Genomic DNA, 14,516 nt, shown 5'->3' with positions numbered 1-14,516 from the left:
TCACAGCAGCAGCGGGGGGGGGGGGGGGGGGGGGGGGGGGGGGAAGGGGGGGGCTGGCTCCAGCCCAAAATGCCATGGCACACCTGGATGTGCCTAATGGTACACCAGTGTGGTGCAGCACACCAGTTGGGAAACACTGCCTTAGGAGCAGACAGGTATCTAGTGAATATAGGTCACTTAAGCCTCAGCTTTTCAAGGAAGGGCATAATTAGTGCCCACTGCAATGGCAGCTTGTTTGTAATGTGGACACCCACCTACAAGGAACTGGAAAGAGAAACACCAGATCACTTCATTTAAGTCCCTGAGAACAACTCAGAGATGAAAACCAAGCCTAGACTGTAAACTCATGCCATGAAACACATACTCAGAAGAAGCCATATTTAGAAGAAACCAGATGCCACCAACCATGGCAGAAGATTCTCTGTAACAGATCTGGGCATTTTTCCTCCTATTTTTTATTTTATCCAAAAACTTTGAAACAGTAACATTTAGGCAAGATAAAGAGCTCTCTTCAGAACAGTAATTGTGTCAAGCACTCCCCTCAGCTGCAGTGAAAAGCTTCTCACTGGAAAACAAGAATTCAAAATTATGAGACTCAGTCTAGTTCCTCCTGGGAAGCTGGCACGCATACAAAATACCCAAGATGCAAGGCTCTCACTACTACCTCATACTGCTGTAATCTATACGAACTACATTCTATCCTTACACTTGGAAGCAAAGCATTTGGACTATACTAAGGAAATGTTATTGGGAGAGTTAAAGATGTCGTTCAAACACAGGGTAAGATTATCCTCATGTTAAAGTAAGTATTCAATAGAGACAGACTTCTAACAAGGAGACTGGTACTAAAGCAGCATGCCAGCCAGCTGTTGCTGGTGTGTTGCTGTGTTCTTAGAAAACAGAAGCCAAATAAGAGGTTCCTTTTCTAGCCCTAAGGTAAAACTGAAGGCTGTTTATGGTGGCTTCAAAGGTCAAAATTAATAGCACAAAGTTCCTCCTCCTCTTGAAATGTACAGTCAGCTGGGTACCCAAGTCTGATCTACATTTCACACGTGCCTAAATCACTGCAAGGTGCTCATGCAAGCCACTGTGTACAGCCCACGTACCAAATCACACAGCAGTTATTTTCTGTGCACAAGAAAGAGTCTCCTTTTTTACTCTCCACTGCCTCAGGGGGGTCCAGAATCATTGCAGAATAGTTGGCTTCTGAAATAGTCTGAATCTTATGGGCCCTTTTAAGCCATGGTCATAGTGACCAAGAAAAGATTTAAAAGATTCAATAAAACCATTCTGAGAAGCAGCTGATGGGACCCTGGTCAAACTTGCTTTTCTTCTGATGTCCCAAATAATTAAGATTCTAACCAAAAAAAAAAAAAAAGGTAACAGGACCCCCTCTGCCTGCTTCCACTTTAAAGCCAGAAGTACGTATGGTCTGTGCCAAAGACATTCGCCAGTAGGGTGGCCATCATAGAGGCCAGTCCAGCTGTCCTCTGTTCTCTATTGATACGAAACCCTATGTCCGCTATAGAAGACATAAAGGCGTTGGGGGTTTTGTATCAATACAGGACAGAGGACAGCTGGACTGGCCTCTATGATGGCCACCCTACTGGCGAATGTCTTTGGCACAGACCATACGTACTTCTGGCTTTAAAGTGAAAGCAGGCAGAGGGGGTCCTGTTACCTTTTTTTTTTTTCTTAAAGAGAAAAATAGAGGACATAAAGGCGTCAGGTTTAGTATCTATAGAGGACAGAGGACAAAGTAGCAGAAAACCAGAATGTCCTCTATGATGGCCACCCTATTCGCCAGGCCTGTCAGAAAGCAAGGATTCACTGAGGGTAATGTCTTCATAGACAAAGAAAGGGACAGCAGCAGACAAACCAAACTCTAAAGTTACAGGGTATCAACTTTTAACCATGATTAAGAAAACTAAGACTTATTATAGGGGGAATGTTAGACATAAAATTAGTAAATGTGACATCAGTGGGGTGTGCTGATTCTCCTGCTAGAAGCAAAGCCAAAGGTTCCTGGCTAGAGGGTCTTGCTCCTCTGCTTGGGGTCAGACCAATCTCCACATTTAGGGTCAGGAAGGAATTTTATCATTCGGTCAGACTAGTATGGACTGTGAGGCTTTTTGCCCTCCTCTGTAGCAAGGTGTGTGGCCCTTTATCCAGGACCTCTTGAGCATATATTGACAACATTTTATATAGGCAGTTGGTTGACATGGTTCCCCTGCTTTACTTGTGACAGGTTAAGCCTTAGGTCTATGCTGTGTCAGGGTTGAAGGCAGTGTTACGGAGGAGTTTAGATTATGGCTGTATGGAACAGTTTGGATAGGGATGATCCTGCCTTAGGCAGGGGGCTGGACTAGATGACCTCTGGAGGTCCCTTCCCACCCTACTTCTCTATCACTACAACACTCTGGGTTGATAGCAGCTGTTCAGTGCAATCCTGTCACAAATACTGATTACGGTCCTTCAGCAGAATATCAACTAGGTTCTAGCAGAGAGGGACAGAAGTGCTCCAGCTAAATGGGAAAGAGGATGGAAAAGTTTCAAAGGAGAAAGATGGGCCAACTGTGATTTTATATGATTCTATGAAAAAAATCTGACTGCTGAAGACATCTGTGCATACATACTAAGTTTTCTGAGAATATGAACATTTGGTTGCAATGAGAGAAATGGGATACAACCATGGGAGAAGGGGTAACCTGCAATTATCCACACTTGTCCTCTGGCCTCAGCTATGTTAGGAATGGCACCCACTTCCTCAGCAGTTCATCATTCCCATATCCTGAGGGAAATACATATATGTGCAGTGGTCTCTACATAGATCCAGGTAAGAAGAAACAAGATTTTTCTTGTCTGTGCTCACACTGCAGGAGCTGCATCTGCCAGCACAGGCATCCCAACATTTTTATTCTAACAGTGCTACAAAATCCACAGCCCAGTGCAACCAACACTGTATTAAGGGGAAAGCTAAGATTTCTGTCTTACATTCCATGCAGATATTAGATTTCCCCTTCCACTGCCTGAGTAAACTGCTCTGTTGGTTAGAACTAATCCAGAGCACATGCCAACAGGCCTCTATTGTTGATTCAAGGGCATAGATCAAATGTCTTCCTAACTTACACTTCTAAACTCTCAACTACACCTTCTTAATCTAAATTTGCTGCTACTCTGGCTACTGACCATGCCCCTATTCTTCTAACAGTAAACACATTTCCACCCCAGCTCTATGTTGGAGGCTAGCCAAGCAGCAAATGGCACTGGAAACCACCTGCCTTCCCTGCACCCATAATTCCAATAGGCACAAATGCCCAGATGAAGGGGAAGCAAAGGGTCAAGTTACTATGAAAACACAGTATTCCCCAGACTGTGGGTGAGGTTATCAGACCAATGGTGCAACAGCAAACACGAGACAACTTCCTAAATATGGAATGACAGAATGTCCTAATATTGAATCAAGTGCCCTGCTTGAGCTTTAAAGTCAACTCAAGTGCATTAATCGTAAGAAGCATGAAAAAGAAAACCATGGGCTGTTCAAACCACTATTTTAGGATGCAAGAAAAAGTAGATGGTTGTGGGCAGGTATAGCCTTGCATGGACCTACTTACCTAAGGATCCTACTTGCTTGTTCTAAAAGGCTGCATTGACAAGCAACCTTAACAGATGAGGCATGATTAGCAAACACTTTGTGCTCTTAAAGGAGAGTAATTATAGGCATGTGAAAAAAGGAAAGAGATCCCCGAGGTACTCTTCCTTGCACGCCTCCCAAGAGGTGGCAGGGCCATTAAAAATTCCATGATGAAGAGGAAAGACAGCCTGGGAACAGCCAGGAGGCAATACAGCAAATTAATACACCAACCATCCCTGGGGAGAGCTGCAAGAAAGAAGGAAACTCTCCTCGCTTTGCAAAATAAAATTATACCACTAATAAGTCACCACACACACAAAACTGCTTCTAATGATGGGTGTGAAATTCCCAGTGCTACCCAGGCACTTTGAATGAAATCTCTCCTCATCGCAGAGATAAAGCAAGAAAGGAAATCTTGGTACAGTACAATTTATACAGCCTTTCAACTGAGTCTTCCCAAGAAACCCTCTCCACAGAACATTCTCCTTGACACTGAAAAGCCCTTCTTGCACACCCATGGCTCTGTACTCAGCATTCTGGCTAGCGGCTCTGTTTAAATGATTCCAAATGGTTCCAAACTGCTCATTGTGCTGCCAAATGAATGGCACCAAAAGCCACCAGAGAAGTAAACACTTCCATGGGGGAAGAGAACAGACTGAACCCAATAACCACACATCCATCAAGTGCCTTTGAAAAGCCTTTCACAACTGTAGCTAGTGTTCAGAAAAGATGACAAAACGTTAAAGGGGGGGAAAAAAAACCCCAAAACCCCAGCTCTCTCTCCCATGCAAAGCATCAAACAGATAATGAGTTTCCAAAACATCAAGACGAGCCTATTTCTAAACCCACTGCACATGATCTCAGGATTTAAAACTTTCTTCCTAGACAGACAGATTCTTTAGGAAGGGAAGCAAATTGTATAGAGTTTAAAGAAGCATGAATAAACAAGCATGGAATGGATCTATGGACAAGTATGCCCACAGAGTACCCTCTGAACATTCTCCAAGGAGTAAGCAATACTGTTTACGGTCTTTTTAGTGTGTCTGTATGGAGTTAAAGGAGAATCTGGCTGTGAAGGGCATCTGTTTGTTGTGGGGATGTTTCTGTAATGGAGTTTATGAAAGTGTGTTGGTCTTTCATATCTTTTATATAAAAAAGTGCCTTGCACTACAGATTTCAGTCTCAGCCAGGCATATGGGGCTGCCTGGCACATTTCTTCTCAACAGATTCTGAAGCCCTTTTCATACTATCTATTCTACAGGGACCACTTTGCTCCTACATTGCAAGCACTTGAAATGCAGCCGCTTCTGGGGTAGAACAAACAGCTTGTTTAACAGCAGCTGGTACCATCACGTCACAAATTAGGATAAGAAATGAAGTTCAGCTTCTTGAGAAACTACAGGAGGAATTGAGACTACGCAATTAGCCTAGTTAGATTTTGACCAGCACCCACCAAGACTACTCTTTGAAATAGTGCTCAAATTTCTGTGTGCGCTCAGGATACACTCATATACATCCATTGGCAATTCAACCATTAACAGCACAAACGAACACCCTCCAAGGGCCACTCTTGCTTCAGAAAAGCTTTTTTCAATACTGCTGTTATCAATAGCAAAACAGTGCTTTCATCAGCAAGGTAGGGACTACACCACCAGAAAGTACAGCAGCAAATAACTGTATTAAATAGCAGGTGACAACAAGATCTGTATTCTAAAGGGAGAGCAGGGAACTGCTGGTTCTATTTGTAACTGCTATATAGTACTGGTTATGCATTCAATGAATCACAGGGGATCTGCTCACTTCACTATGAAGAGATGGAGCAGCTCACTTCACAATGGAGGTCATGACACAGACTTCCACTCTGAGGCAAACTTTGAAGGCAAGATCCCTCAAAAGAGTAGGTTGGCTTGCTGGCATTTCTGTATATTCCCTCTTTATTCTTATCTTGACTGAAAGTCCAGAAACTTCCTTTACTTCTAGCTGGTGTATCCTATGCAGGTCACATGTGCAATGTGAAGTCATGGTCCAGCATTACAAAAGTCTTCACAAGTCAGTGGGAGAACAGGCTGAGCTGAGCAGTGCCAAGCCTTCATTTAGACAAAATCCTTGCAGCATATTTCATGTTCTATTTGATAATTAACAAGGACAAGGGAACCACAAAGGTAAGCCTTCTTCTGAATAAGCCCTTCAAAAACCTAAGTAGAATTTCCTCCTTTGCCAAGCCTCACAAGACTCAATGGTAGCAAGGACACTCCAACCATTAACAGCCATCACTTTTGAAAGCTGGATTGATTCCTGTGGGACAAGCACTTCAATTACAAACACGGCTGGCCAGCAGAGGGCACTTGAATAGTACATGACCTCTTCCCTTGAATCTAGCAATACCAACTCAAACATGCATGAACTATTGGCCATAAGAGTGCCACATTCTTCTGTTCAAAATGACCACTTTCAATAATCAGGTTTCTCAGGATTCCTCAGTAATCTTACTCATACCAGTTTATTATCACTTTCTTGGTTTTCAATTGTCTTTAGATGCAACAATAACTGTGGACATCTTTACCTGCATCAACAGCAACCCACTAGCTGATATTAGCAGGCACCACGTGGCAGATATCCAGTCTATTTTAAATCTGGCTGGCATTCTGGCTCATAGCACTTTAGTGTTCACCACTTTACATACCCCTTGGCAACTGGAAGGGGACCAAACTCATTGCATGAGGTGCTTCATCAGAATTGGGACACGGGCTTCCAAGGGAAAAGGTGAGTGCATTAACCTACAGACCTGCTAGTTCTGAAGGACCCAAGCAAACACCCAAGGGGGTACATGAAGAATGGCCTACATAGCAGGAGTGGAATGGAGGAATTACCTGGCAGTGCAGTGTGCCGGTGAGCATCTTCGGTGGGATGCATCAGCAAGAACATCCAGAGAGTAGAGAGGAGATAATGGATTGAACTGGGGGGGGGGGGGGGGGGGAGAGAGAAGAGAAAAAAAAAATAAAAATCAAGAGAGTTTATTTCAGCAAAGTTTTTAAAGGAACTGTCTGTCTTCAGGGTCAACTGCTCAATTTCACTCCTTACTTGTGCTTTATTCACACTCTCCAATACTTGTAGAAAAAAAGTGATAGCTGACTCTCAGACAGGATACTACAGAAGCACTGCAGTATTGCTCTACTAGTTCAGAGCACAACAAATGTTAGGATAAACAAAAGCATATATAGGATTTCCTGAGACTCCACTCCATGGTCCAAGCCCACATCGCTAAGGGAGCTCCCTGCCCATAAGCTCAACTTGATGGTCAAAACCACTTGCATGCATCGTACAAGCAGAGAACCTCATAATACCTGGACACCTACAACAATGCAGATGTTACTAGGAGACTCTCACAACACCCTCAAAAGCTCAGTTTCAAAGCTAATTCCAAGGACAGCTGACATTTTTTCCAACCACAGAAGAAATAGCTTCATGCGAGATCCCCACCACGATCTGCAGGATTTCTCTCAGTAGGAAGACACGTGAAATCAATCTCTGAGACAAGAACTCCCCTCCTTCTGTTCATCAAAACAACCTTAGATCTTCTCTCATAATACAGACACAGGAACAGCTTAAGAAATATCAAACATAACTAGTTAAGGTTTGTCTTCAAAGACACGGTCTTAGAAAACTATTCTTTTTGAAGGATGGGGTGGGGACTGAATAGTTACTACTCAACCACAGGTCAACACTCATCATTTCTGCAAGCAGAATGCAGACTATATCCTGGTAGCTATCCCCCAACACCTGCATTAACCTTCCAAGTTACCATATGCATCTGCACCTTCTATTTTCACTCAACATGGACTGGAAGCTCTTCAAAGCAAGTAATCCAATTTTATCTGCTTTGTAAAATGCTATACCCATGGCACTCTCTCTTAAAAGAACCGGGATGTTTTATTTCTGCTTCAAAAAAAGGATGAAATAATTATCCTCCAACAGTGGCAGGACTCTGAGTATCAATACCAGTCAGAAACTGAGAAATCAGAAGCATTCTTTATAAATAGGACCTTTTACAGAAAGAAGTGCTATAAGCATCTATTATCACATAGTCTATTACCTACTGTCAGGCAAACAACATTACAGTAGGAAGAGACCTCTACTGATCCCTTGTAGCTGTTTAAGTTCATCACTAAAAGGGTATTTCTTCTAGCTCTACACAGTCAGTCTCTCCTCTGACAATGTTTCAAATATTTTGGGTGATACTCTGACAAGTAAAGGAAGGATCACATTAGCAGTAGCACAGTGGTTCTCCCCCCTTCAGCTTTAACCAAAAAAAGACAATAAAACTGAAATCCAATTTAAAAAAAAGGTGCATTCAACATCAGTGTCCATGAAACAAGAGCAGCGTCTTGTCACTAAACAAAAGGGGGAGCTATTGCAGTCACACAGCACCAGTGCCCCAAAGGATGATACTTTTTGCCTTGTCAGAATCAAAGACCCGGTTCTTCTGCTTTAGGTAGAAGAGCTAGCCATCTGCCACAGAATTTGATCTACACAGTATGAGACTTGGCAGTGCACATGTACACCTGAGGAGGATGAAGTGTGGAAGGGGTCATTATTCTCTTTCTTCTACTACCTCTCTGGTTTGGTCATAAAGTACAATGAAGCCACCAGTTTTTCTTCTTGCTTGACCACCTGATTTGCAGAGAAGCATGACCCAATGAGATGAAAGTGAAGGGTTTAAAGAGAGGTTTGCAGGGAATTCTGGGATACCAGAGTTCCTGCAGCCAAGGAACCCCCTTTCTAACCATTTGTCAAGTAAGATAAATACCAGCCTGAATAAGGCAGATGCAAAGAAGAAGCTGAGTTTCTACGGAACTCCTCAGCACAGACAGAGAACATGAGCCCTGGCACGAGGGATGTGGCTGGAGCTTAGAAGAGATCAGTTACCCCTATGAGATGAAAGGATGGGGCAGCCTTACCTCATGTACACAGGCCGCAACATGAGGGAAATCTGTAGCCAGTACTTTGTTCTTTCTAGAGAAAAGGAAACCAAATAAAATAAAAAGGGTAGAGCAGAACCGGCTTACCTGGTTGCGATCTCTCTTCCCCATTGATGGTAACCAGAAACTGGAGAGAGGCAGAAAAGAGTGGAGACAAGGAAAAAAGGGTTGGGGAAAAAGGAGAGAAGAGAAAAAATAGGTATAGAAATAGGCATAGAATGGGGGGGAAAGAGGAGAGAGAGAGAAAGAGAGATTGGTTAAATATCAATAGAGCTTGTACTAAAATTACAAGTTTCAGACACAGGGAGTAAGTTTGAATGCCAGTAACTGGTGAAGGCTGGATCCATTACTTCATAATCAGTAGTCAACCCTCTCTCATAGCTGCCCAAAAGGGCTGTTACAAAAATATCCACTCTGAAGATCTGTAGAGCTGGCCAGGCTTAGAGTGTGAATAGTAGGATTTGAGAGGGAAACACCAGAACACTTTGTCTGCAGAGAAGGCAAACTGGCGACTGCCTTATCAGCCTCATTTTTGCTATCCAGACTCATGCCCAGGGGTGCTCTTCCCCTATGATGTTACTTCAGTAATCAGCACCATCTCCCCAAGGCTGTGGTGGGGATCCCTGGATCTTGCAAATGCATGTTATACATCAAGGGAAAAACAGTTCAACATAAACTGAAGGGATGGCATGCAGGAGCTGCACACAGACACAGCCTTATTACAAACAGATATGAGCAAATGCAAATAGATTTGAATGAATGAGAGTAACCTGGAGACCAAACTGCCTCCTGTTTGACACAATATGCTGATAGGGCTTCACTTCCCCTGCTCCCACCAAGTACCCAGAAAAATAGCCTCAGGAGAGCCCACAGATCTCTTCTGCCCCTTTATCCACCCAAAATCCTCAATACCATATATATGGTAACACACAACTCCTTACTCTTTTTGGCGTGGGTCATTAACGATATGACCTATCCTCTCAGTACCCAGAGCACTCATGCTGGTCTCCTGAAACACAAGAGAGGTGGAAACACTTCATCTGAGACATTCCTCCCCTCCTCCAAGAACCAGGTAAGACCCAGGAAACAAAATAAAGCCCACAAACATATTCATAGTTTCCACTTTTCCACAATAAATCTTCAGATTCTGGCCATCAACAATGCACCAACCCCCCTTGCTTGGGATACAGGGCTCCTGTATCCCAGCTACCAAAAAGCAGCATGCTCAGTAGAGGGATCCGCACATGTTCAGGCAAAAGCATATTCCACAATGAAGAAATTGCTCTCCTTATGAGCCATCATTTGGTACATACTCATTTCCCACGTATATCTAGCTGAAAACACCAGCATGTTCATCTATGCACAGTAAAAACACTCTAGTGTTTGGCTTTGGACGTAAGGGGAGAGAGCTTCACAGGTCAGGTTATGCACAGCTCTTGCCAGGCTGCATGGGCAACATCACACATAGGTTTGGGGGAGGCAGTGGCAGCAGCAGGGGTGAAAGATGGGCTATTTGTTACAGCAGGAAAATTATTAACTTAAAGTGCCGTAATGTTTAAATTTACGGTTTATTACTGTGTAAATTACAAGCCGTACTTTGGGTAATTAGCAGCTCGCTGGCGGGGAGCTCTGAATGAAACTCATTATTTATGATTACAATTTAGAGAGGGAAGGGGGAGGGGGAGCAGTGACCTCCGCTGCAAATGACAAAGATCCCTTTAAGGTGATGCAAATGAATTAAACAAGTAAATATTATCCTTCTCACTGGGGATCATTAAAAGGTGTCTTCAAGAAGCCCTGGCACTTGTAGGTGGCCTGAGGAGCCCTGCCCCAAGTGGATTTCCTGCTAGCTGAAGACTCTTGTTTTAAGTGCTGGCTTGTATTAAGCAAGGTGAGTAAAAAGAAGAAAGGGAGGACAAGTGCTATCTAGTCTGCCTAGTCAGAAAAGGGAGAGATTACTGAATTCCTCAACAAACTTCTCCAGGTCTGGCCAACTGAGTGGAAAGAGTACCCTTAAGAGTACCCTTAAATGGGATGGAAAAAAAGAGGGGTTTCCTCCACAGGGGTAGGGTATTTTGCCCTCTCCTCCCAGCTTCAGAGGGTGGCTGTCTGGAGAAACTGGAGCTTTACTGGTGAATGTAAACCAGGAGCTCTAAAAACACAAAGCCAGTCCCAACAAAAATTATAACCCAAGTCAGCAAAAACGCCTTCGTCCCCAAAAACCTTTCTCCAGAGTCAATAACTCAAGCATCCTGCACAGTATCCTGACCCTAACCTGGCTTTCCCCAGCCTTTCCTATATTGTTGGCGGGCTACATGCAAGCTAGCACCAAATCCAGATTGTTCTTTTGATAACAGATCTTAACATGTGCTCCTTCCTTTCCACTCCAATGGCTGTAACCCTGGGGCAAGGCTTTTGTCACTCTCACCTTCATTACTGCAGTCTTCTTTCTAATCTGCTATCCTTTCATTCATCCGAAGTGCTGTCACTAAGAGCATCCTCCTCTGCTGCCACACAGATGACACTCTTTCTCTGCTGAAAACTCTGGGCTCCCCTCATTTGAAAGTTAGTCTCCCAGCCTCTGTATTGCCTGCCTCTGAACATACATAACCCTTACTAAGCTATAGTAGTGCTGTTATTTTCCCCCACATTGTGCCCATACCTTTTCTGCAGTTTGTAGTTGTGCCCCTACACCCTTCCCATTCATCTTCACACCTTCTTTCATGATGCTTTTTCATTGCCTGCCTTTGATTCAAATCCTTCTTTAAAACACACTGGTCCCCAGTCTTACTAAGGACAGCCAATAAAATAATTGTCTTTCAAAGTAAAGTGGCATGTGAAATACAAACAAGGTACAGGGGACACTTTCTGCAGAGAACAATCCACCTGCTGCTTTGGAGCAGCACCTTGGCATCAATCAGCCCAGGACACACACATTTACCCCTTCACAAGAAACAATACCTTGCCAGCGAGCCTCCTCCGACCCTTCCTGAGACAACGGGCAGCAGCTCCTGGAAGGCGGTTCAGACGGGCATGAAAGCCTGGAAAAAAAAAAAAAAAAATCAAGAAAGAAGGAAGAGTCTAAGCACAGAAGACAAAAAATTGTTCTTGACAAAAGAGCAGAGAAAGATTATTTAGCCCATGGCCAGACTATAAGACTGGGAGCTAGGACACCTGGATTTTCCTATGCAACTTTGCCTGGTGTGGCCTTGGACAAGTAGGAACCTTGTTGTTTCACTTTTTCACAATCTGCAAAAAGGGGATAACAGTACTGATTTAAAATGCAGATGTAAAATTTGTATGGTGTAAAAGACAGCCCCAAGAATTTGGACACGTGAAATGATGAATAACATGGCACTTAGTGTCCTCTGCACCAATACCACCATCATTGAACAAGGATTGTTTGTTTAACAAATGTACTATAAATATTAGAGGTACACTGAAACATCGGTCAGATATCAGATCAGCACCAATATAAGGAAAATTGATTGTACTGGAGATTGGCCTGATGTGGTCGATAAATGCCTGTGCGTGCGTGCAGCCGCAGCACATAGGCAGCAAGGAGCAAAGCCCGGTAGCTTGGAAAGCTCCATGCAGCTGGTAAGTCTGGTGTGGTGGAAGGGGAGTAGGGAGGGAAAGGGCATGGGGGGGCAGATCAAGGCCCCCCATGGTAAGGAAGAGTGGAGCAGGGGCTGGAGCACGCGCCGCCCAGCCCAGGGTGAAGGGGTGTGACACAGAGCTGCGGGTTGTCCGGGGATGGGCGGGGCAGCGCACAGGGGAGAAGGTTCCTGCTGCTGTGCCCTGCTGGTCCAGCGCTCACTTTCTCATCCAGCGGCTCCTGCTCCTGCTCCCACCGCTTGTCCAGGAGGGCATGGGTAGGTGGGGAATGTGTGCCCCCCAGATCTGCATGGGGCAGGATGGGGCGGGGCAGGGCAGGGCAGGCCGGGAAGAACCCCACACAGCCCTGGCCCCAGTCTGCTGTGCCTTGCACAGATCCGGAGGCACACCCTGTCATGCCCTCCCAGGCAAGCAACAGGAGCCATCAGACGAGCAGGCAAGCTCCGAACCAGTGGCTCCCGAAAGAGTGACACGCAGCAGTGGGAGCCACCCCACTCCCCCGTACGAGCCGTGGTGCCGTCCCGTGCCTGCCCCACCCTGGCCGTGCTTGCCCCAGCCCCACTCCAACCTCACTGTGGGGGCCTTGATCTGCCCCCCTCCCTTCCCTTCCCTCCTCCCTCCCCTTCCAACACACCAAACTTACCAGCTGCATGCAGCTCTCCAAGCTGCTGGGCTGGTATCAGAAACTGGATCAGTGTTGGCCAGTATGCCTCCTTAAAAATGGACTATCGGCATCAGCCCCAAAAGTCTCTATCAGTGCACCTCTAAGAAATATGATACCAATACTCCATTTATAGTGTAGGTTTCTGTTGAGTACCCACTTGCTCCATTCTGAAGACAGACATAACAATATCTGAAAGTAACACCTTTTAAAAATTAAAGCCACTTTAGTGCCAGTTAAAGTGGCAGCACTTACTGACAAAAGCTGCTCTTCACACAGTTACTGACAGGTCCCCTGAGTTCTGACCCCTCCTGTTCCCTACAGAGCTCACCCCTCTGAGCTGGCCGTGAGGGCAAAAGGAATGTGGAGTCTGAGAGTTTGTCCAGGCCAGAGTCCATTCGCTCCACCTCGGATCGGTGATCAGCTCCCCACTTGGGCAGGAGGTTGGGGACGGTGAATCCTGGAACACATTCTCCCTCGTAGAACCAATCGCTCTGCTCATCATCTCCTAAAGCAGCAACACAAGGTTACCTGCCAGAATGCCAGTTTCTATTTAAAAAAAAAATTAATGTGCTGGCTTTTGGGGAGACGAAAGATCACTTGAAGGCTTACTGAACTTCCACATCCTATAACTCTGTTTCTGTTACATTTCCATGACAATACAATAATTCCGGGAATTCATTCATACTCAGTCTACAGGGGTGTAAGCAACATTTCCTAGAAGAATGTAGCCTTAGTTACTGACCTGCCTAAGAGACAGAGATAGCTTTACTGTGTTAAAGTTTGTTCATGGACATTATTTTAGTACTTTGTGACATCCGATTTACAAGTACAGGTTTCTTCAACATAACTGCTGCAGGGGAGGTAGAAGCCAGGGCTTGGCACACACATGCCAAGTTGGCACAGAAGAGATTGCAAAAATGGGAGGGAAAGCTCAGGCACCTAGCGTAAGAGAGAGGGGAGAGAGGTACATGCTGCCAAACTTCATGCCAGAAGGAATAAGCGCCACTCACAAAGGACAGTAGTTTCAAGGAAAAGCAAGCCACTTACAGAACAGAAAAGATCAGCAAGTGTTAACTGTGCTGTACATTTAGCTCTAGGAAAATTCCTCTGGATCTGGCAGAACTGCAAGCCATTCACACGCCTAGGGCTGTAACTACTTAAACCATCACAAAAGTCTCTGTAAAGAAGAGCCAGAGTAATTAATACAGTTGTGTCCTGGTAACCGAACTGTACCTGACAGCATTCCTGTTAAAACTGCCTAGCCAGAAATCTCCTGAGGACAGTATCAGTGAGCAGGCTCAGAAAAAAAAAAAAAAAGGCAACTCTGGACAGAATTGTTAATGGATATCCGGAAACATTTAGAAAGCTATGAGTTTCCTCTGAAAACCAATCCTTACACAAAAAAAGCAATTAGTCAGCCCATGGCATCAACCTCAGAAAACACACATCAACACCAAGTTGGTATCTGGAACCAGAATATTTCATTCAAATCCTCTAATAGGCAGGCAGATGTGTCATGGAAATGGATTCAGAGATTTCTAGCCAACTTATGCTAACTTAAATCAAATAAATCAGGACTGTCCTCTTAAACAATCACTGACAAATAAAACCTCAGAATAAA

General features: G+C 44.6%; 1 protein-coding gene across 10 annotated transcripts in view; it reads right to left on the bottom strand.

The window, feature by feature from the left end:
- The window catches only part of GPATCH2L (G-patch domain containing 2 like), a 51,810-nt gene that overhangs the window by 27,278 nt on the left and 10,016 nt on the right, over positions 1-14,516 (bottom strand). For 6 of the 10 annotated variants that reach the window (XM_019499242.2, XM_014611347.3, XM_059723102.1 and 3 more), the window contains exons 4-8: positions 13,224-13,400; positions 11,575-11,654; positions 9,555-9,622; positions 8,593-8,647; positions 6,505-6,590 (exon numbers count right to left, since the gene is read on the bottom strand). In XM_019499242.2, coding sequence (XP_019354787.1) covers positions 6,505-6,590; positions 8,593-8,647; positions 9,555-9,622; positions 11,575-11,654; positions 13,224-13,400 — 466 coding nt within the window. Of the gene's footprint in view, positions 1-6,504; positions 6,591-8,592; positions 8,648-8,700; positions 8,741-9,554; positions 9,623-11,574; positions 11,655-13,223; positions 13,401-14,516 lie in introns of all 10 variants that reach the window. The other 4 variants (XM_059723104.1, XM_019499246.2, XM_019499241.2 and 1 more) reach the window with 3 other exon arrangements.

Source organism: Alligator mississippiensis, chromosome 2 (genome assembly GCF_030867095.1).
Source record: "Alligator mississippiensis isolate rAllMis1 chromosome 2, rAllMis1, whole genome shotgun sequence".
Lineage (NCBI taxonomy): Eukaryota > Metazoa > Chordata > Crocodylia > Alligatoridae > Alligator > Alligator mississippiensis.
This window is presented reverse-complemented; position numbering and strand designations above follow the sequence as displayed.